General features: G+C 33.4%; 1 protein-coding gene across 4 annotated transcripts; it reads right to left on the bottom strand.

Annotated features, from left to right (window-relative positions):
* Positions 1–84: 84 nt before the first annotated feature.
* LOC139495023 (DNA ligase 1-like) lies at positions 85–13,763 on the bottom strand. Of its 4 annotated transcripts, none has more exons than XM_071283166.1 (11): positions 13,398–13,763; positions 10,827–10,952; positions 7,243–7,280; positions 6,763–6,783; positions 5,055–5,075; positions 4,072–4,242; positions 3,512–3,578; positions 3,116–3,259; positions 1,873–1,938; positions 1,087–1,185; positions 85–660 (listed from the first exon to the last, which is right to left on the bottom strand). In XM_071283166.1, the coding sequence occupies exons 1-11, from the start codon at positions 13,468–13,470 to the stop codon at positions 581–583; spliced, it is 906 nt and encodes a 301-aa protein (XP_071139267.1). In that variant the 5' UTR covers positions 13,471–13,763; the 3' UTR covers positions 85–580. The 4 variants fall into 4 exon arrangements, with proteins under 4 accessions (XP_071139267.1, XP_071139270.1, XP_071139271.1 ...); XM_071283169.1 differs by having other exon boundaries at positions 181–660; positions 7,243–7,275; positions 10,828–10,952; XM_071283168.1 differs by having other exon boundaries at positions 460–660; positions 1,873–1,935.
* Between the last annotated feature and the right edge of the window lie 11,599 nt (positions 13,764–25,362).

Below are 25,362 nucleotides of genomic sequence, written 5' to 3'. Positions count from 1 at the left end.
GTACGGTAATTTAATTAAATCCACTTCGAATGATTTTTATATAAGTGGCTATAAATGTAAAACAGAAAAGATAAAATACACATAAAAAATAATAAATGTTTATTAACTATATCATAACAAAATAGCTTTAACAAGATCATATGCATTTGTTGCATTTGTTGCTTCGTTGGCTGGCGTTGCATAGAGACATACTTAACGAAATGCATATAACAAAACACATTTTTTTACAATGCACAAAATGTCTATAAATGTATTTGTACATAAAACTAGTTAAAACTTGTAAATGCATTTAACGGCATGTGAAGTGTAAAAACACGCAATTTTAATACCTTTGTCACTAAAAGACTATCTAACTATCATGATATTAAACAACGAAACTGTAATAAGATACACAATGTACTTAATCAAGTCTATGTCCTCAATTCCCCATAAAACTTAGAACTTATATATACACACACATTGATTATACGTTACAGTATTTGTTCAGGTTTTTAAGTGGCTACATAATATCTTTTACATTTTTGTTCTCATAGTTTTCGCTAAACATCAAATTGCACAAAAAAGGGGGATGCTAATTCTATCAATCTCTATTTCTCAATTTCCTGAGTTGTTCGATTCGATCTGTCATCTCAGCTATTTTTAGCTCCTCAAATCGTTTTTCTAAAAGTAAAAACAACATTGATAAAGTTAGTCATATAAAACTTATTGGTGGTCTTCGTTTTTTTCAATTCTTTAGTCGGGTTGGTCTCTCGATTTGACACGTTTCCCATTTCCATTCTCTTTATTAAGTATTATCCTTGATAGCACCTTCTTTACACCCGATTCTTGCATATTTGTAATCGGTTATCTTTTCATCTTTTCTGTATGAACCTTGCTTTATACTTAAAAATGTAGACAAAAAAGCTGGTCCAGATTTCTTAAAGTGTGAGTTTGCAAAGTGAAAAAAAACCACTTATACAATTTAAACATCTCAATTATTCACTTCGTTAAAAAACAAAATTCCGACTTTGAATTATTGTGACGACACAACACAACATAAGTTAATTCCTGTACATACATATTATGCCTTTAGCAACTTATTCTTACCCTTTGCTTGCAAATCTGTCAGTATTTCCTCGACAGTGAACCCAGTTTTTAAAGCAAAATCCATATCTTGAAGCAGCCTGTCCTCAATTTGGGCTAAAACTATAACAAAGATTTCATTTCTTGATTGATTATGGAAAACTACCACTTATACATAAAATCCCATACTATTCCTCGATAAAAACGTATATTAGTTCTGATACATGCATATGAAACTAGAAGTGTCACTTATCTTCGGTCAAATACGATAAAGACTTAGTTCAAATACACTATAAATACCCTTATGATCCCTTATGTGTCTTTTTGTTGGGTTGCTGTCTAGTTGACTTTATATACCCCTACAGGTAATAAGAAAATAAGAAAACATGCTCTTAATTACACAGAAATATCTTTCTAATGCACAATTTTTACTTTTTTGGAAATGTTGAAATAAGCATCATTTTGAATCGAACATTTATTTGCCGACTGTTCTACAAATTGTTGCTAATGGTAATGAAAGACAACTTAGAATAAAATGTTTAGGACTTGTGTTTTATAAATGGTTCTATATTTTTGTCATGTCAGGGCCTTGTTCATAATGGTTTCTTTTTCGTTGCAGTGGCTCCGTTGTATTGATCGGACCTTTCATAGATGACTATACGGTATAGTTTTGCTAATTAGAAGAGTGACGCACCGTGACTTATATTTGCCTAAATCCACGGAAATTTGACTCTGATAGACATTTTGATTCATTTGCAATCTTACCCATCTCCTTATTTTATATCACACGTTGAAACAAAAAATACACACCTTCTTGTCTGTACAATGAAAATTTCCCCTCCTTTGGCTGCACTTCTTTGTTTTGGGATAAATCTTCTACAACATGTCAATATACTGTTTATATCAGATTAAACACAAACAATTCAACAAAACAAAACAGAGAAACATCTTTAAAGGTACCGGCCACAAAGGTGTCCAAACATAAACATTTATTTACTTTTTATAATTGGTGTTTCAACGACACTATTAAGCACCACTCTTTGAGCTTTTTCTTGGAGGCCAGTTTTATTGGTGGAGAAAGCCGGAGTGCCTGGAGAAAACCAGCGAGCTTCGATAGGGAATCTGACTATCCTAGTCAATCCAGATCGGAGTCGAGAGCACCCGAATGTAGTCAATCCAGATCGGAGTCGAGAGCACCCGCATGAACGGAATTCCCTAGTCAATCCAGATCGGAGTCGAGAGCACCCGAATGAACGGAATTCCCTAGTTAATCCAGATCGGAGTCGAGAGCACCCGAATGAACGGAATTCCCTAGTCAATCCAGATCGGAGTCGAGAGCACCCGAATGAACGGAATTCCCTAGTTAATCCAGATCGGAGTCGAGAGCACCCGAATGAACGGAATTCCCTAGTCAATCCAGATCGGAGTCGAGAGCACCCGAATGAACGGAATTCCCTAGTCAATCCAGATCGGAGTCGAGAGCACCCGCATGAACGGAATTCCCTAGTCAATCCAGATCGGAGTCGAGAGCACCCGCATGAACGGAATTCCCTAGTCAATCCAGATCGAAGTCGAGAGCACCCGCATGAACGGAATTCCCGAGTCAATCCAGATCGGAGTCGAGAGCACCCGCATGAACGGAATTCCCGAGTCAATCCAGATCGGAGTCGAGTGCACCCGCATTAACGGAATTCGAACTCACAACCTCAGTGTTGACTGAATAGTGATTATAGTAGTAGCTACTTAGACCGCTTGGCCATCGTGACCCCCAAAACATAAACAATCAAATCACCCACTGGTGCAAACATAACTTCTTTTACACAGTAAAGTTCTTCTTTAAATTCTTACACTTTAATTCAACTAAAAAGGGAATTGCTATGTTGCGTTGATGAACCATTAGATGATCTGGGCTGTTTTCTGCTCTTTGGTCTAGCTGTGTCTTTGACATATCTTTTAAATTCTATCCAACATTCAAAATTTTTCACAAATTAAAATGTCTAAGAAAGAGATGTTTAATCACACAGAAAGAGCTTCGATTTATACAATACCATACCTTTATCATCACGTTGTTGTACATTCTGTTTTGTTTCAGTGTCTTTAGACACTTTGGAAAGTTTACTTGCTAAGGACTTTAACACTGCAGCATCATCGGCTCCTTTCTCGACAATAGGTTTATCATAAAATGATTCCTTATTTTCTAAAAAATATTTAATAAAATAAACATCAACAAACACGTGATAGTTTAAGTAACTCTTAATCCAAAGTTGTGAAATGTAATGCGTGATTTATAATTCTCAATAACTGTTACAATTCGACTTTTGATTGGTAAAATAAAAAATGCATTTAGGAAGTATGTAACACTTAACCATTTGTATTGTAGTTGCAGTTCTTGAACAAATTCCCAACTTAAATACTAGTACTAGAAGTATATAAATGATAATAAACCTACCAAGCTCTTCTCGTATCTTGGAATTCAATTTCTGCTGACGTTGGCGGTTTAAAGTATTTTTTAAGGCCTAAAAAGGAACGAAAATATTTATTTTTACTACTTTACTAGAATAGACAAAAGAACAAATCCGAAACGGAACAGCACAATTATAAATCACATGGTATTACCAAACTGGCTGTATATATCTGGACAGTGCATATTTTGTTGTTGTTTTTCGTTTTTGTTCTTATGTTATGTACTTTTTAGATGAGAGTTTGATGTTGGTGGTTGCTGTGGCTTTTAGTAAACTGTTTGTACTATTGATTGACAATTCTGATGTGTCATGCATTCATCACATGAATCACGATTAGGATTCTGGTGAACCAGCTCGTGGAAATTGAAAGAAAAGTTGTTACGGTTGAGATTTTAAGAATTGAACACATTTGTTTTATGTGTAACCACAAACAAATATCCTTTGAACTTTTATTAATTTCGCGAATTAATAGAAAGGCAATAACATGTGTAGAATTTCTTTAATCCTAAAGGTCGCTATATTGGGTTCATCTTTCAACAGTTCTTACCATTAAGACAGCCACTTCATCCGATGTTAGACTTTCACCAGAATTATCACTGTCAGTGGTCTTGGATGTGACCATTGCAGATTCCTTGGCCTTGTTGATCGACTCGGGTTTAACTGTAGGTGGCAGAGTTGTTTTTATAGCTTTTTCTTCACCTTTCTCTATTTGTTGAAGCTGAATAAAAAAAAAAAACACAAAATAAGTCAAGATATTTTAAGTATTATTAATAGAATTGCCTTTACAATAACACACTAAGAAGCAAGTATATGAAATTTATTATATATATATATCTTTATTGCAAAATTACACCCATAAGGGTCAAGCAATACAAACAAACAATTATACATTTTAAATACAATTGCAATACAATACAATATAATAGAACATATTTTAAGAGTTCAAATTATAAATTGATGTATAAAACACAATCATGAGCTTGTCTGACATGGGTCTGATCCCCTCAGTTCTAAAGACTGCTTAATGAAGACTCCGATATGACAAACAAGTTCAGGGATGGGGTTAAGAATGTGTTTTAGTTTATTAAATGTATCAAGATGTTGAAATAATGGTACATATTCTTTTAGATAAGCAAAAAGATTATAAGATGCGGAATGAATTCTAATAAGACATGAAAGAAACTAATTTTCACAATACGGCTTTTGTACATGTATTTCAGTATTTTGATGTGATCTAGGAAGAATAATACATTTACAATTACAAACCGTTGGTACAAATGTATAAAGACAACATGTTCAGCTCGAATTATTTTGGGGAACTCATTTTTATATGTAAGATATTACATTGCTGTGTCAAGATTACGAAATGAAATTTAAAGATTAAGTAAACCGTTCGTTTTTTACTGAGCATCTGCATTCTTTGACTTTGTCTTGGCCTCTCTGTTTTATTTTTCATTTTTGTGTCATCTTGTTTACTTATACTCAGAACCTTACTATTGATAATTCTCATATTTTATACAAATTACTTACCAAGCCTTGAAGATTTGCTAGCTGTAAAAAAAATAAATCAAATTGAAAATGTAGTCCTAATCCTTACCATTGGTAAATTCCTATCAGATTAAAACAACTTGCAAACTTGAAAATTTGTATAGACATGTGTCTACTATTGAATAAAATTGAGAATGGAAATGGGGAATGTGTCAAAGAGACAACAACCCGACCAAATAAAAAACAACAGCAGAGGGTCACCAACAGGTTTTCAATTTAGCGAGAAATTCCCGCACCCGGAGGCGTCCCTCAGCTGGCCCCTAAACAAATATATACTAGTCCAGTGATAATGAACGCCATACTAATTTCCAAATTGTACACAAGAAACTAAAATTAAAATAATACAAGACTAACAAAGGCCAGAGGCTCCTGACTTGGGACAGGCGCAAAAATGCGGCGGGGTTAAACATGTTTGTGAGATCTCAACCCTCCCCCTATACCTCTAACCAATGTACCCCATGTTGACAACTATGTATTTAGTTTTTATTCATTAGGCATGTTATGTTGATATAAAAATATCAATGTTTCCATGAAAAAGTTTCTGATTACCAAATCACATACGGTGGATTCTTTTAATTCCGATGGTTCCAATTTTCGCGGATTTGGGAAAATTGGATGTTTGATTTCGTTTAAAAGCTTATTGAAAACTTGTAATTCGTCGAACTTTTGAATTCGGCGTTAACCAGTTTCCTTAAATTCCACGAAAATTGGAACCCCACGAGAAAAAGTGAACTAACTGTAACAGTTTGTTCGTGTACTCAATTCTCGCATTCAATTTATATATGACCGACATTGTGTAAAGTCACAAACTTTGATATATAACTAGACCAAGTGTTTGTATTATCTTAAGAATGTTAACCTTTTATCAGAGGTCAAATAAAGACAAATATTTACCTTTATTTACTATGGTCGTAAAAGAAAGATTTTCTACTATCTATATATATATAAAACTCCCTCGCAAGTTGTTGTCTCCGATTCGCGATGTGTGGGCACAGGATTATTTTGGTTTATAATCAACAAATGATAATAAATGGATATTTTTATTGTATGAGTAAAAGAAATGTACGGGTGGCATCATTTACTTGTTTCTCATAGATTTTTAAGTTGTTCTTTCACTCGGTTTTTTTTTCCGGGTAGGTTCTTTTATTTTGATATTGTGACTATGCTTTACTGGATTTTTAGATAGAGTATCATATCGCAGTTACTGACAGCTAATCCAAAACCAATAAAAACTAATAAAGACATGTTTCTAAGATTAAAGTATCAATCAGTACCCTTCCAACATCCAAAGAATTTAGTGTAAAGACGTCATTTACAGTCAGAGAAACATTGACCTTGAAAAAATAGAAAATTAAACTTTTTGTGTACTCGCCACGAAATAGGAGAAAAGCTCGGAGATCCTCGCTTTTTGTTCTGTTTCTAAAACACATACACATATTTTTGTATTTAATTTTCCGGCAAATTTCATACATGTATATTGGATATACATATATTAACAAAATTATTCGTTTGATTTCAATGCATTATTGTGACGTTGTCTAGGGAAGCAAGAGCTAATTTGGAATGTCTCTTGGCTGAGGTAAGAAACATGTTCCACACTGACCTCTAACTGCATGTCGTAGCTAGAATATTTTTTATTGTTTTTATTTTGTGACACATTATATAATGATTTATAAAGCAATAATCTTACCTTATTTTTCAAAATGTCAATCTAAAATATATAAAAAAAAACGTGATTTTATTTTATAAATTTCTGCACTTTCCCGATTGAATGGTTTTACATTAATCATTTTTAGGGCTCTTTATAGCTTGCTGTTCGGTGTGATCTAAAGCTCCGTGTTGAAGACCGTACTTTGACTTATAATGGTTTACTTTTACAAATTGTAACTTGGATGGAGAGTTAGCACTCATCATCTTATATCTATTTGACATTATCTTTTCTTTAGAAATTATCTTCCAAGTTATACAAAAATAATGTAGTGCATGAATAACATCAATTCAATTTAATTCTTATCTTACAACCAATTAAAATAGGCAACACTTAAAGTGTTAATTAAAAAGACAAAAGATACAAAATGGCAATATTTTCTTTCTATATTTTTTATTTCATTATTTACAAGATCTAAGTGAGAGTTTTCGATAAAACCTTTTGTGTAATCTCATTTCTTACCTGGCTACTGGATCTTTTTGATCTGGTACCTACATGTACTAAAAGACAATTACACATACAATTAGTGGAAAAAGTATAAAATATGTAAATATGTTAATATAAAAAGTGAGAGATTGACTGATTTTCATTTATGTTATATAATGATAATTATTGGGATATTGAATTTCCTGTTATCTATTCATCATCCACGCACGAACTTTTCTCAGAAAAAAAAAATATATCTCTGTACATTAACCTCAGTTCAAGTCTATAGAAGTGATTTCTATCTGTGACAAGTGCTTTTGATCATCCACAAGAACTTGCGGTCATCCGATATTCAGTAATTCAGTACTTTGATTTATTGATTGTTGCTTTTTTATATCTAGTGGCAAATATTTCATGCATGGTGAAAGCGAGTTGACTGTTTTGTTATGCATAAGTTAAGGAATTGTCAGTCTCCGATCTCTAGGTATCGAATGATGTCTACCGATTGTGTGACATAGACTGTATCGAATGATGTCTACCGCTTGTGTGACATAGACTGTATCGAATGATGTCTACCGCTTGTGTGACATAGACTGTATCGAATGATGTCTACCGCTAGTGTGACATAGACTGTATCGAATGATGTCTACCACTAGTGTGACATAGACTGTATCGAATGATGTCTACCACTAGTGTGACATAGACTGTATCGAATGATGTCTACCGCTTGTGTGACATAGACTGTATCGAATGATGTCTACCGCTTGTGTGACATAGACTGTATCGAATGATGTCTACCGCTTGTGTGACATAGACTGTATCGAATGATGTCTACCGCTTGTGTGACATAGACTGTATCGAATGATGTCTACCGCTTGTGTGACATAGACTGTATCGAATGATGTCTACCGCTAGTGTGACATAGACTGTATCGAATGATGTCTACCACTAGTGTGACATAGACTGTATCGAATGATGTCTACCGCTTGTGTGACATAGACTGTATCGAATGATGTCTACCGCTTGTGTGACCTAGACTGTATCGAATTGTGACTTAGACTGTATCGAATGATGTCTACCGCTTGTGTGACCTAGACTGTATCGAATTGTGACTTAGACTGTATCGAATGATGTCTACCGCTTGTGTGACACAGACTGTATCGAATGATGTCTACCGCTTGTGTGACATAGACTGTATCGAATGATGTCTACCGCTAGTGTGACATAGACTGTATCGAATGATGTCTACCGCTTGTGTGACATAGACTGTATCGAATGATGTCTACCGCTAGTGTGACATAGACTGTATCGAATGATGTCTACCGCTTGTGTGACATAGACTGTATCGAATGATGTCTACCGCTTGTGTGACATAGACTGTATCGAATGATGTCTACCGCTTGTGTGACATAGACTGTATCGAATGATGTCTACCGCTAGTGTGACTTAGACTGTATCGAATGATGTCTACCGCTTGTGTGACATAGACTGTATAGAATGATGTCTACCGCTTGTGTGACCTAGACTGTATCGAATTGTGACTTAGACTGTATCGAATGATGTCTACCGCTAGTGTGACATAGACTGTATCGAATGATGTCTACCACTAGTATGACATAGACTGTATCGAATGATGTCTACCGCTTGTGTGACATAGACTGTATCGAATGATGTCTACCGCTTGTGTGACATAGACTGTATCGAATGATGTCTACCGCTAGTGTGACTTAGACTGTATCGAATGATGTCTACCGCTTGTGTGACATAGACTGTATCGAATGATGTCTACCGCTTGTGTGACATAGACTGTATCGAATGATGTCTACCGCTAGTGTGACTTAGACTGTATCGAATGATGTCTACCGCTTGTGTGACATAGACTGTATCGAATGATGTCTACCGCTTGTGTGACATAGACTGTATAGAATGATGTGTACCGCTTGTGTGACATAGACTGTATCGAATGATGTCTACCGCTTGTGTGACATAGACTGTATCGAATGATGTCTACCGCTTGTGTGACCTAGACTGTATCGAATTGTGACTTAGACTGTATCGAATGATGTCTACCGCTTGTGTGACCTAGACTGTATCGAATTGTGACTTAGACTGTATCGAATGATGTCTACCGCTTGTGTGACACAGACTGTATCGAATGATGTCTACCGCTTGTGTGACATAGACTGTATCGAATGATGTCTACCGCTAGTGTGACATAGACTGTATCGAATGATGTCTACCGCTTGTGTGACATAGACTGTATCGAATGATGTCTACCGCTAGTGTGACCTAGACTGTATCGAATGATGTCTACCGCTTGTGTGACATAGACTGTATCGAATGATGTCTACCGCTTGTGTGACATAGACTGTATCGAATGATGTCTACCGCTTGTGTGACATAGACTGTATCGAATGATGTCTACCGCTAGTGTGACTTAGACTGTATCGAATGATGTCTACCGCTTGTGTGACATAGACTGTATAGAATGATGTCTACCGCTTGTGTGACCTAGACTGTATCGAATTGTGACTTAGACTGTATCGAATGATGTCTACCGCTAGTGTGACATAGACTGTATCGAATGATGTCTACCACTAGTATGACATAGACTGTATCGAATGATGTCTACCGCTTGTGTGACATAGACTGTATCGAATGATGTCTACCGCTTGTGTGACATAGACTGTATCGAATGATGTCTACCGCTAGTGTGACTTAGACTGTATCGAATGATGTCTACCGCTTGTGTGACATAGACTGTATCGAATGATGTCTACCGCTTGTGTGACATAGACTGTATCGAATGATGTCTACCGCTAGTGTGACTTAGACTGTATCGAATGATGTCTACCGCTTGTGTGACATAGACTGTATCGAATGATGTCTACCGCTTGTGTGACATAGACTGTATAGAATGATGTGTACCGCTTGTGTGACATAGACTGTATCGAATGATGTCTACCGCTTGTGTGACATAGACTGTATCGAATGATGTCTACCGGTTGTGTGACATAGACTGTATTTGTGTTATCCCCCTTTATATCTTTTTATCTCTTAAACTTAAGTGAAATTAAGCGAAAACTAAAATAATTTGATTGCTTCATCTACATTATTTTATCTACATTATCAATTTAAGAAGTCGACAGCGATTTATATAGTTTTCATATATTCTAAATACAATTGCAGTTTTCATGATTGTTCTTATATTTTAGGCAATTTAATTAGTTTTTTTTCGTTTTCTAATGTATTGTTAAAATTGTCAGTCTGCAATCGTATAATGTCTGTCGATTTTATGAGAAAATCTGTATTTCTTGCCAACTCCTTGTAATATCTGTTTACCTTGTAATCTAAAGTAAACTCAGTCGAAAACTAAAATAACTTGAAGGGCTTTCGGGACTTTATCACTTTTCAATAAGGTTATAAATTAATATAAATTGAATTTTATGGTAGTTTAAATGATAACGTGGTATTGTAATCTATTTGAAAACATTTAAGCGTACAATACTACCTAGAATAGATACGAGAAAAGAAGAATAAGATTTCAACTTCAAGGGTTTCGTCTAACTATACATTTTGACCTACAACAATAACGTACTAAAATGTTTATTTTGGCTAACCTTTTGGGCAGCAGACGGCCCATCGATCTGCAGGGTGCACGTGGCACGAGTAGTCATCGGGACATGGAGTAGTAGCTCCTCGACCACAATATATATTGGGTAAATAATCGCCATGGTTACAATATGCTGCAAAGACAATATATATATTATGATATACTTTCCCTAACCGAATTAGATAATAGATATACTCACTTAGGAAGATTTGGTATGTGCCAATAAGACAACTCTTCATCCAAGTAACAATTTATAAAAGTAAATCAGTATAGGTTAAGGTACGGCCTTCAACACGGAGCCTAAGCTCACACCGAACAGCGAGTTATAAAGGGTTCCAATAAGCATGTACTTGATTAATATATATAATATACTTGATGAAAAATATGTTAAATACTTTATCTGGTTATACTGAGAAATGGGGTCTTTCAGTTAACACCAAAAAAACAAAGATAGTAGTTTTTCGTAAAGGTGGGAAAATTAGTCTTACTGAGACATGGATTTATAATGGTAAACCATTAGATATTGTAGATCATTTTTGTTATCTGGGTGTGTTATTTCATTATAATTGTAAATTTTATATTACTCAAAACCACTGTGCTGAACAAGGCAGGAAAGCTATGTTTAGTATGAGGAAAAGGGCATTATCCTTATACCTGAACACTGTTACTTCTATAAGTTTATTTGACACTTATGTATGTAGTATTTTAATGTATGGTTGTGAAGTTTGGGGTGTTCATAGAGCACCAAATGTAGAAAAAGTTCATTTGGACTATTGTAAAACATTACTAGGTGTCAAGAGATCCACTTCTAATGTAATGGTATATTATGAATTAGGAAGATTTCCATTGTTATATGAGCGAAATTTTAGGATGCTCAAATTATGGACTAAAATTCACGGTAGTGAAAATTGTATTATAAAGTCTTGTTACAAAGAACTAGTAGCAAATAGCAATAAATGTAAAAACTGGGCCACTTGTATTAAAACAATTTTATATGATCTTGGTATGAATTATTATTGGGACAACCAATGGGTACTTTGTTTGGATAGTTCATTTTTACAATTAACCAAACAACGAATATATGATCAAGCTAAACAAGAGTTGCATTTTACGCTTGAAACATCACCAAAGTGTAGATTATATAAGTTTATTGTGTCAAATGTAGAATTACAATTTTATTTACAAAAATGTATTCCTGTAATAGCTCGTAAATGGATAACGAGAATTCGCCTGTCCTCACATAATCTATGCATTGAAACTGGTCGTTTTTATGGAATAAGTATAAATAGTAGAATGTGTATTGTGTGTGATAAAAATGTAGTAGAGGATGAATTTCATTTTATTTTACAATGTACAAATTATAATGATATACGTAAAAAGTTTATCAAGAAATATTATTGGACTAGACCGTCAACTTATAAATTAGTACAATTGCTTTCTGTTGAAAACACTAAGGAACTCTGTAATTTAGGAAAGTACTTACTCTATGCATTTAAGTGCAGGAATAATATTTAAGATCTTTATGTTTATTATATGTAGTATGAAACTCACAAACTGTATAATATGTAACTGATATTTCTGACGTTTGTTATTTATGTGTATGTTAACGCTATACAACTTGTAAACTGTATATTTATGCATATTATACTGATAAACTGTATTGTTTAAAGTAAATAAAGAATTGAATTGAAATAGGGATCATCGTTATATATATCCAAAGGTAGACGTTTCTTATACTTTACATACAAAAAGGTAGATTTTACCATGTCTTTTTTTATATAATCAAAAGTATGGGTCAACTTGGTATGTGTTGTCCAAATTTGCATAGATTATTAAAAAAATAAATAAATAACTTTTTCAATTATACAAAGAAATCAAAAATAAAATTCAATTTTGAATTATTGATATGAACATATCGGTTTTATAACATGCTTCAAGAAGATTTAAACAAAAACAGATGTCCACGCACTTGTGTTCTTGCTAAAAAAAGATTAATTTCTTTACCATTCCTTTACAAATATTAACTATTTGATTTATCTAAAAAAAAAAAAAAAAAACTGATTCGTACTAGACCAAATATTTAGTACTGGTTAAAATAGTCAGAATAATGCAATACATCACGTATTTTTCTGTTTTCTTATAAACAGTTTTACTCATTAATTGCCAATCTTTTGAACGATTTGCAGATTCAAGCAAAGAACTAGACCAATCGTATAGTACTATTTTACAATCAAAGATGGCGGTATACAGTCATATAATATACTTTAAGAAAATAAAAATAAAACCTGAACAAATTCCGATATACTTTGTAAAAAAAATCACTTATAAAAATGAAAATTTAACATTTCTCACGGTATACCAGTCGTATTTTTTTTAAAATCACTTCTTGGTAGCTGTATACCTTCTTGGTCAAAGGTTTAAAGATTTTAAGGAACATGAAAAATATGAAACAATTCACTAACGCCAATTTAATCAATTAAGGAAAAACAAATAAGACAGATATATCCAAACGAGAGCCACTGAATTACATGAGCAATCGAATTTATTTATGATCACAAACATTGTTTAAGACACTTACGTTCATCAGTCAAGAAAGCTTCAGCAACCACAAAAACACAGAAGAAACACAGTGCAACAATTCGTCCATCCATCTTAACCTTTTTTATGTATATAATTTTATATATACTATGAACAATATTATGAAATATATCACTTTCAAATATATCTTATAACTAGCACTGTCAAAACAATTATCGATGTAAATAGAGAATTTCAGGAGCTTTATTTCCTTTTAAACATGCAGACTATTTCCTAAATCTCTAATATTATCGGTACACTATTTTACTAATTCCATATATGTCCAAATTGACGTAAATTAAAGAATGTTATTCCGTCAACACCCTTAAACAATCCTCCAAACTCCACTGTGCGTCATAATTTAACTGTTAAATTTAAATGATATGCAAACTTATAAATACTATCTAAAGCTCTTAAAATTTACATTGAATATTTATGGACTGGGCTACTTCCGGTCCGTCTGCTAAGCAATGGTGGAATGTTGATAACGGTTTATTTAAATTTTTGAAAATACTGTCATTACCTCACCATGATATGGACTTCTGTGATTTTACTTTATCTTCAACGTAATACTTGCTGCTGTGATTGTACTTGATCTTTTCTTACTAAAATTATTGTTTTATTTCACAATTCTGATTTGTGATATCATTAGATTAAAATACAAATATTAGTAGGTTTATGTGTAGATTTTAATGCTGAACCTTTTCACAGTTCTGTTTACCTCTAATATTTTTTAAAGATCATCGACAGAATGGCTCATACCGATTTTATACAGTTTGTTCTTATACTGTGTGATGTAACATCCTGTCCAAGATAAGGGAGGGTTCACAAACATGTCTTATCCCGCCGCATTCTGTACGTGCCTGTCCCAAGTCATGTTTGAGCCTACATTTGAGTGGTTGGCGTTTGTTGTTGTTATCATATTTCTATCATATACATTAACACTAAACATACTGGTTTATATGTGACTATATGCGTATATAATATATCATTAAATCAATTCATATTTCATGTCTTGAGTTGTTTTTCTTGTGTATTGTCTATATTGCAATTGTTTTATATAAAATCACTGCACTGATCATGTCTATGATGGGTCCTCTATTGGAAATTAATAGTTTTTCTCATCTTATTTCATTTTCATCTATTGTTTTAAACATAAACCTTGTATTCTCCTTTGAACTGTTTTACATTTTGCCATGTCGGAGGCTTTTATAGGCTTATATACTGTAGGGATTAAGCCCATTGTTGAAAACGGCCAACTAAAGTCTACATTGCCATGTCGCATTAACAGTCATACCATATCTTCTTATTCTTATATTTAAGGAAAGCACGTGTCCAACTAGGAGTCAATTAATGGTTTCAGTCAAGTCACGATGATGTGTGTATGATTTGTATAGGTGACCATTCTGTGAACAATGTTAGTTTTTCTGTCGTAGTTTTCAGGAAAACAAAAGAAATGAAAAAAAACCAAAAACATCTCATAATATTCGTAATCGTCATATAAGGACTATTACCGAGTTCATCTGATAAGATGTGTAGAAATGAATGATGAAGATTGATCATTTCGTTCAATTACAACTAATACGGATATGCAGTATGCCAAGACCAGATTGACGTAGATGTTAACAACTATGGGTCACCGTACGGTCAACTATGAGCTAAACGCTTATCAAATAGTAAGCTATAAACGGCTATGACGTTTACTAAAGTTTATGTTATTCAAACGATAATGCCAAAGACAATGTCAGGGTTTTTAAAGATATAGTTTCTTAAATGCCCCCATATATTCTATATAAGCCAAGGTGGCTTAATTTTTTAGTTGGCGGCGAAAAAAAACCCTTTAAGTTATAGTTAAAGGCAACGGTAGTATACCGCTTTTCGAAATTCATTAATTGATTGAAAAAAAAGAAATACGGGTTACAAACTTCAACTGAGGGAAACAAATCAAATATAAGAGAAAACTACGACACAACAGAAACACAACATTAAAATGTAATACACACATATACTAACTATTACATAACAATTGCCAATTTTCTGACTTGTTACAGGACATTTTAAGACAACAATGGTGGGTTGAACCTGGTTTCGTGAGTGCCAAACCTCCCGCTTTTATGGCTATGTTTGATACAAGTGTATAACATTAAAATGACAATATTACATGACCGGACTACAATACAAATAAATGGGAGAACATAAAGGACAGAGAAACACACAAGTATAGCTAACAAAAGGTCCGCATTTATAATTTAACACGCCTGACGCGCGTTTATATTAACTACAGTGGCCACATGGATTGCTCGGGGGCGATAAAAACCTTTCTTTTCCAGATAAGATATGGTGGCAACACACTTTTGTTTATTTTTTTGTATATTAGCCACATTGGGCACAATGATTGGTTTGATTGATGGCAGAAAAAACCCGTAATGTTATACTGCTGGTGGCGATTTATTTCCCCGAGGGTATCACAAGCCTAGTAGTCAGCACTTTTTGTGCTGACATGAATTTCATTGATATGGTTATATTTATAAATTTACTGTTTACACAATTTTTGAATTTTTGAAATACTAAGGCTTTTCTATCTTAGGCATATATTACCTTATCTGTTTTTAGCAAAACTTGTTAGGAATTTTGGTTCTCAATGCTCTTCAACTTCGTACCTTATTTGGCATTTTAAACTTTTTTGGATTCGAGCGTCACTGCTGAGTCTTTTGTAGACGAAACGCGCGTCTGCCATGGCGTATTTACTAAATTTAGTCCTGGTATCTATGATGAGTTTATTTACAGGAAACAAAAACATTCATTTCTATAATTACAATGGGCACATTGATCAATTGGCGGCGTAAAAAAACTCGAAATAATGTATAAGCAATGGTAGAAATTGTGGACATAGTAATTGGTTGGCTGGGACCAAATCCTTTACTTTCTATATTAGTTTCGGTGACGGGAACACAAGCCGATCTCTTCTTTTTAAGCCACGGTGGTTATATTGATATGTTAGTGGGAACAAATAATTGATATCAGTTACAGAAAGAACAATTTGTTTGAAATGTGTTTAAACAAGTGTCAGAGAACGATTTAGATGACAGATAACGACAAGCAAATAATTCTAAAAAAACACAAGAAAACACATTGTACTAGTAACAAATACCATGGTGTGTAGTTTTATATGAATTATGATTCATGAATATCAGTTTCGAACATTACAATGCATTGCTTGCTTGTTGATTAAGGTTTTATTTGTAAATTGTGTTGTGCAAAGCCAGATAACCTATGCCTCTTGGTAAGACTCTAACAAGCTTGTACACGTCAATAAGAAGAAACGAAAAATGGTATATGATGAATACTACTGAAAACAGTAAAATCACAAACATACTGAATGCTGAAAATTTAAAACGAAGTTCCCTAATTAAGTGACAAAATCAAATGACAAAACACACCTATTGAATGAACAACAACTGTCATATTTCTGACTTCGTACACGCATTTTCAAATGTAGAAATGGTGATTTAAACCTGGTTTTATAGCGCTAAACCTCTCATTTGTATTACAGTCGCATCAAATTGATTGTTTACTTAAAGTCCAATGGCAAATATATAATGCATGTTCTGGGGAACTAATAAACAATTAATACAACAAGTACGTGATATCCGGGATGACAGTCGGGGACATTTGAAAACATTTTTATGGTATTTAAGGTAGGAATATACATCTTTTTCTTGCAATAGGTCACGTATACGGACACATCAACAAGTTTTTACAAAAGTTCTTAAAGTACAAAGAGCATGACACTCTCTTTAAACGAGGCATCGGATTTAGCGTCCCAAATCTGACAATCAAGCTTCTTGGGAACACGTCCACTACATTTTGTTTATTTCAACACATTTTCTGTGTAGTTGAGTTTCTCAGACTTCACAATCTCTTTGACTCAGATTCCGGACAGTAATATAATATCTTCTGATAAAAGGTGATTCTTTGCGTTCTGTTCCAATTATCTTTGCATTATTCTTTAAAAGCGTCCAGGTGAAACTCATACATGTCATAATCTGATATACAGCAGATTTGTTTAGAAGTCCCCCTTTAAGCTTACCTGGGATTTTTGTAACACATAATCGAATTTATTCGCACATTTGGGAAGAGGGTTGTGATGTATAATGTAAAAAAATGTGTAAGGGTTCCGCGGAACCCAGTGTCTCGCCTATTTTGGCTATAAATAGCAGGCTCAACATCAAGGAGGAAAAAAAATCAATAAAAATATTCCTCTTGTTACTATTTTATGATTGTAAGAAAATCTAAGTCCATTTAAAAGTAAATTACAGAAAAAACTGAGTAATTTGTTTACAAACTTCACTTCTGGATACAATCTTATGATCATAAATAAGCTTCTGTCCATGTTTGGTACAAACCCAGGATAGTTTACGAAAGTTATTAAAATTTTAAAAAATTTAACCACAGAGTGAATGTAATGGTTCCCCTCAGAAAAACTAAGTCCATTTAAAAGTAAAATATGGAAAAAATGGATTTATTTATTTACAAAAGTTACTTCTGGATACTATCTTATGATCATAAATAAGTTTCTGTCCAAGTTTGGTACAAACACAGGATAGTTGGAGAAAGTTATTAAAATTCTAAAAACTTTAACCACAGAGTGAATGTTTTGTTTCCCCGCAGAAAAAAACTAAGTCCATTTATAGTTAAATACGGAAAAAATGGAATTTTATACTTACAAAATTTACTTCTGGATACTATCTTATGATCATAAACAAGCTTCTGCCAAAGTTTGGTAGAAATCCAGTATAGTTTAAGAAAGTTATTAAAATTTCAAAAACTTTAACCACAGAGTGAATATTTGTTGACGCCGCCGACGACGCCGACGACGACGGAATGTAGGATCGCTTAGTCTCGCTTTCTCGACTTAAGTCCAAGGCTCGACAAAAAGATTCTGTACATATGATTTGCATAATATAAAGATATGTACTACAACTAGGAAAAATAATAGAAATCAAACTCGCCTTGGTTTGCATGAAGTTGCATAACAGGTCATATGTGTGTCATTTAGGAAGGCAAGGAAAACGCACGAACAGTTATTGAATTATAAATGATACTTTTTGTGTTAAATGCTTATGAAAATATTAAGATAACATTAAACCGAATAGACGTCTGATGCATAATTTAGGTACGCATCCAGTGATTAGTCTAATTCAACACAAAGAGAAACGAACAATATTATAACAATGACCATCTTCCTGACTTGGTACAGGACACTTTTAAAGGGGAATAAAAGTGGTGGATTGAACCTGGTTTTAAGGCATGCCAAACCTCGCACTTTAATGGCAAAGTTAAATATAACATTGAAATGACAACATAATATTACAGGACTACAATACAAATAAATAGGAGAACATATTAGACACAGAAAAACATGATTAATAGATAACAAAAAGCATCAGGTTTAAAATTCAATACGCCAAAAAACGCGCATTGCCCACACAAGACTCACCAGTGACGCCCAGATATAAAAGATCGGAAGTGAAAAAAGTACAAAGTTGTACAGCACTGAAGATCAAAAGTTGAAAAGGTTTCGCAAAATACGGCATTGTTTTTTATGCCCGGGATAAGAACATTCTTATTATATAGAACAATTCATGCTATTGCAAACAGTAAATTTTATCAAATGAATATGAAAGAGATATACACAAAGAAATTAAAGTATTAACTAATTACAGAAAACTAAACCTGAATACATAACGCCTAGATATAAAAGATCGAACGTGAAAAATAATACAATCAATAATATTTTTTTTTCTTATATGTAATGTATGTCAAATATACTGTAAGTAAAGAGTGTTCCATTTTTGATGATGATGATAGCTAATAAAAAAAAATAAGAGAGGAATGTTTCCAATCTAAAAAGAATACGCATCGTTCGGGTTTTGTTTTTATTTAAACAAGTCTTATATAATTTGAATTGAAATCGCAAGTGTCGAATGAAACGATTGTGATATTAACAATTAGAATAAAATACACAGAGCGTTTACCCTTACATTGCAATGTTATGTGTCGTATAGCTATTGGTGTGCAGTAATATCGTACAAGTCCGACATCGTTTTCTTCATGATCATGTTCGACGCTTGGAATAACCTACTGACAAAGAGCTTGGTCAAGAAGACAAATAAGCTCACACAAACACATCATTGAGGTGTTAAGGCCTACACATATTTTCTGTTGGAAAATGTATCCAAGTCAAAATGAGTTAGGTGTATTAATATAATATAAGTATATTTTAAATACTAGTATTATGAACCAAGGGTTTTACTTTTATCGTAATTGTGTATGTAAATCTATGTATCTATGCTAATCAATGTTCTTTTTCCTAATACTTGTAATCTCTATACGCCCCTTGTGGGCCCTTAATAAGAAATAATATATATCTTATTTCTTATCTTATCTAATAGCCAGAATCAGTGGCTCAGGAGAATTTTGGAAAGTTTAGGATTTTGTCTATATCTTTCAAATTTGAGCGGATAATGCGACAATGAATTAGATTGTTGAAGATAAGTAAACTCAATGGAACTTCGTTTCAACCTATTTCTGTTTAAACTGAAAAGTTTGCCTCGGTTGATGCTGTTAGAACAAGATAAACCTTAATCGGTGTATCTTTTTTGTGGTTGTAATTAGGCCGTGACGATATGGTAAAACTTCTTAGGAAGAAAATGATAGGAAGTGAGCAATATCTTTTAACTTCAATATGTTCCGCTATATAGATGATGTTCTCTCGCTAACTAATACACAATTTGGTAATTATGTTAACCGAATCTATCCAATCGAACAAAAGATAAAGGATACTACAGATACAGTTAAGTCTGCCTCATATGTTGACTTACATCTAGAAAATGACAATGAGGGTCGACAAATAGATGATTTCAGCTGCTCATTTGTTTCTATGAAGCAACATTTCAGCAGCACCTGCATGAGGGGCATATATCTCCCAATTAATACAATATTCCCGGCCTTGTAGTTCCTATCATGATTTCCTTGATCGAGGATTGCTGCTCACAGGGAAGCTATTACACCAAGAGTTCCAAGTGGTGAAGTTGAAATCATCCCTTCGTAAATTTCGGGCAATATCACGAGTTGGTTGACCGTTATGGAATAACCGTTTCACAGATGATATCGGATATATTCACTTTTTCGTCACTACAATCATTGTCCCTTTTCACGAATGTGACCTACCGAATTAGACTAATCACTGGATGCGTACCTAAATTATGCATCAGACGTCTATTCGGTTTAATGTTATCTTAATATTTTCATAAGCATTTAACACAAAAAGTATCATTTATAATTCAATAACTGTTCGTGCGTTTTCCTTGCCTTCCTAAATGACACACATATGACCTGTTATGCAACTTCATGCAAACCAAGGTGAGTTTGATTTCTATTATTTTTCCTAGTTGTAGTACATATCTTTATATTATGCAAATCATATGTACAGAATCTTTTTGTCGAGCCTTGGACTTAAGTCGAGAAAGCGAGACTAAGCGATCCTACATTCCGTCGTCGTCGGCGTCGTCGGCGGCGTCAACAAATATTCACTCTGTGGTTAAAGTTTTTGAAATTTTAATAACTTTCTTAAACTATACTGGATTTCTACCAAACTTTGGCAGAAGCTTGTTTATGATCATAAGATAGTATCCAGAAGTAAATTTTGTAAGTATAAAACTAAGTCCATTTAAAAGTAAAATATGGAAAAAATAGATTTATTTTTTTACAAAATTTACTTCTGGATACTATCTTATGATCATAAACAAGCTTCTGTCCAAGTTTGGTAAAAACCCAGGATAGTTTAAGAAAGTTATTAAAATTTTAAAACTTTAACCACAGAGTGAATGTAATGTTTCCCCGCAGAAAAACTAAGTCCATTTAAAAGTAAAATATGGAAAAAATAGATTTATGTTTTTACAAAATTTACTTCTGGATACTATCTTATGATCATAAACAAGCTTCTGTCCAAGTTTGGTAAAAACCCAGGATAGTTTAAGAAAGTTATTAAAATTTTAAAACTTTAACCACAGAGTGAATGAAATGTTTCCCCGCAGAAAAACTAAGTCCATTTAAAAGTAAAATATGGAAAAAATAGATTTATTTTTTTTACAAAATTTACTTCTGGATACTATCTTATGATCATAAACAAGCTTCTGTCCAAGTTTGGTAAAAACCCAGGATAGTTTAAGAAAGTTATTAAAATTTTAAAACTTTAACCACAGAGTGAATGTAATGTTTCCCCGCAGAAAAACTAAGTCCATTTAAAAGTAAAATATGGAAAAAATAGATTTATGTTTTTACAAAATTTACTTCTGGATACTATCTTATGATCATAAACAAGCTTCTGTCCAAGTTTGGTAAAAACCCAGGATAGTTTAAGAAAGTTATTAAAATTTTAAAACTTTAACCACAGAGTGAATGTAATGTTTCCCCGCAGAAAAACTAAGTCCATTTAAAAGTAAAATATGGAAAAAATGGATTTATTTTTTTACAAAATTTACTTCTGGATACTATCTTATGATCATAAACAAGCTTCTGTCCAAGTTTGGTAGAAATCCAGTATAGTTTAAGAAAGTTATTAAAATTTCAAAAACTTTAACCACAGAGTGAATATTTGTTGACGCCGCCGACGACGCCGACGACGACGGAATGTAGGATCGCTTAGTCTCGCTTTTTCGACTAAAGTCGAAGGCTCGACAAAAAAGAGTGAACAAGCAAAATAAAGTACGAAGTTGAATAGCATGGAGGATCCAAAATTTCAAAACGTTTTTTTTTTAAATACAGCTTAGGTAGTTTCTTTACTTTAAACATATTTTATTTCAAAAAATCATGTACATGGCATACACATATAAATACAGTGATAACATATTACAAAAGGATTCGGAAACAAGGTTCCCTTATATTAATCCGTCTCCCTGTAGAAAAAAGATAAAGGGAAATAACTGCAAATAAAAAAGTAGATTTTTTTTTCATCAGATCTTTCCTATATATATATGTACCGGCGGCGGAGTGTGTTTACAGGACTTTGTCAAGACTGTCTCACCCAATTACGATCTTTGTCATGCACGAACGACGCTATTAGCCAAAACGCTTCGAATCTACCAAAAATTGTTGCACTTGTTTAAACACGAGTACATTTTCCTCTTGATTGAGGTTATTGCAGCCAAATAGCAGTGTTTCTATATTGTATGGGAAGGGAATTTTTTCTATCGTACGTTTTCGGACAAGGGAGTAATTATTACACTCGAGGAGAAAATGCTTACTGCTCTCGATTCTACCACAGGTACAGTTTTTACTTTCTACAAGATTTCTCTTAAATAAATGTTCGTTCAGATTGCTACAATCCATCCGAAGTCTGGCATGAAGTATTTGTTCTTTCCTGTCTCCATAAAAATAATAATTTGGCATTTTTCTTACATTTTGATTAAGGTAACCTTTAAGTGTTAACTTAGATGGACTTAGTCTGATATCGTCCGGAATGGCATTCCAGGATCGAATAACTGAGGGGAGAAAAGATTTCTGGTAAAATGCAGTTCTACACTTTATATGTTGCGTGTCATTCGTTCGTCGTGTGTCATAATTATGAATATTGAACAATTGTTGAGGGATAATGTCGCTTAAATAATCAGGGGTCTTATTGTGAAACATTTCATGAAATTTTATAATTTTGTGTTTTTTACGTCTTTCTGATAGTAACTCCCATCCTGTTTCGTCGTATAATTTATTTATGGACGATAACTTAGTACCACCAGTAACTATCCTAGCCGCTTCAAGTTGCATATTTTCTAGTTTGTCACTTAAATAGTCTGGAATGTTGTCCCAAATGATATCTGTATATTCAAATAAAGGTCGGATAAAACTTAAATATATAGTTTGTAAATACTTTCTTTTCAATTTGAATTTCAAGGCACGAAATAAATTTAATCTAGGTGTTATCTTTTCAATTATTTTATTGACATGAGAATGCCATGAACCATCCTCATGAAAAATTAAACCAAGGTGTTTATGGCTTTCTACTTCTGAAATCATATCATCATTCATATAAAGAGGTGGATGATGGGGTTTAACTGATTTCTTGGAAACTGTCATAGCTTCAGTCTTTTTTGCATTAAAATTTACCAGCCATTGGACTGACCAATTGTTGATAGTCGCTATATCAGAATTAAGTTTGCTCGCTGCTGCATATTCATCTTCAACTACTATGAAAAGGGAAGTATCATCAGCATATAGTTTTATGTTACAGTCTATGTCGTTTACAATGTCATTTACATATACTAAAAAAAGTAAGGGGCCTAATATTGATCCTTGAGGGACGCCAGCATTTACACCAAAAGTATCAGAGGATTGACCTGAAATAACAACTTTTTGTTTCCGATTTGATAAATAGCTCATAAACCACTTTAATAGGTTTCCTCTAATTCCAATATTTTTAAGTTTATAAATAAGACCTTCATGCCAGACTCGATCGAAAGCACGACTTATATCAAAAAAGACAACACGAATCTCTTTTCCTGCGTCAAGAGCTTTGCCAAATAAATCTGTTATGTGTAAGAGTTGGTTAATTGTAGAATCTCCCAGCATGAAACCTGACTGGGCACTTGTTATTATTTTATGTTTTGTTAAAAAGTTAAAGAAGTGCTTAAAAACACAACGTTCCATACTCTTACCAATGATCGACAAAAGTGATATCGGTCTATAGTTTGATACCAGTTCTCTATCACCACTTTTGAAAACTGGTATAACGCTTGCTAATTTCCAGGTTTCTGGATACACAGCTTCACGTATAGATTTATTGAAAAGCTGAGCCAGGGGCCTACTTAACTCTCGGGCAGCATACTTCAGAAGCCTACCGCTAATTTCATCAGGGCCCGTCGCTTTAGTGACATCTAACAAAGACAAGTGATCAAACACTTCCTCTTCGGTTATTATAATATTGTTTAAAATTGGTATATCATCGGACATGGGGGTATTAGGAAAAGACGCTTTAGAATCATCCACGGTAGCTTGCTTACAAAAAAAGAGATTAAATGCGTTTGATTTTTCATTATCGTCTTCTATATATTCATTATTTACTAACAAAGGGGGGTAATTTGACGCTTTCGAAGGCTGTCCAGATAAATTTCTTAAAAGCTTCCACCAATTCTTAACATTGGTTTCTGGATTCTCTAATATATTTATTTGTTTGTTGAAAAAGTCAAGTTTAGCTGTTTTTATGAAATTTATGCATTGATTCCTAACATACCGAAATTGTCGCCAAGAATCAGCAGTATTTTTCTTTTTTGCCATTTTATGAAGTCTTTTTCGGCGCCGAATTAGTTTTTTTATATGACCAGTTAGCCATGGCGGGTCTTGAGATCTAAACTTGACAAATTTACAAGGTATATGTTTTGCAGCTATTTTTAATATAGTTTCTGTAATTTTTGTCGCGGCAACATTTACGTCATTATTATTAATAGTATCATCCCAATTAACTTCACTTAGATCAAATTTATATTTATTTATATTTAGTTAGGTCTGCGTGGTCATAGTCCCAAATCTTCCTATTAAAAACTTTATTTGGTGTTTTTTTAATGTTTATTATGCCACTCACAGGACAGTGATATCTTACATTAGCTTCCAAAATATTATCACCGACTTCAGTATATAAAAGTATGTCAGGATCATTTACTAAAATTAAATCCAGTAAAGATGAACTGGTCTCGCAGAAGAATGTCGGCTGATCAATTGCTTGGTTCAGGCCGTTTTGCAAAATAATATTTGTAAGTTTTGTGTTTCGATAATTCAACAAATTTTCGTTGAAATCGCCCGTTACTACTATTTTATCAATACCCGAAGGTAGTTTCTTTGAAAAACAATTTCATTGTTTCAATGTGTACCATACAGTTTGGTAAAAGCATAATACCGTATTTTTACAGATATAT

Source organism: Mytilus edulis, chromosome 11 (assembly GCF_963676685.1).
Source record: "Mytilus edulis chromosome 11, xbMytEdul2.2, whole genome shotgun sequence".
Taxonomy (NCBI): domain Eukaryota; kingdom Metazoa; phylum Mollusca; class Bivalvia; order Mytilida; family Mytilidae; genus Mytilus; species Mytilus edulis.
Note: the sequence above shows the minus strand (reverse complement) of the source record. Positions and strands in the feature narration are given on the sequence as shown.

What these genes read in the sequence shown, in the direction of transcription:
- LOC139495023 (XM_071283166.1), bottom strand. Translation starts at nt 13,470, where the DNA reads ATGGATGGACGAATTGTTGCACTGTGTTTCTTCTGTGTTTTTGTGGTT. An exon ending in CAAAAAGATCCAGTAGCCAG is followed by an intron (nt 6,784 to 7,242) that starts GTAAGAAATGAG and finishes TATATATTTTAG; the next exon opens with ATTGACATTTTGAAAAATAA. An exon ending in TAGCAAATCTTCAAGGCTTG is followed by an intron (nt 4,243 to 5,054) that starts GTAAGTAATTTG and finishes TTTTTTATTCAG; the next exon opens with CTTCAACAAATAGAGAAAGG.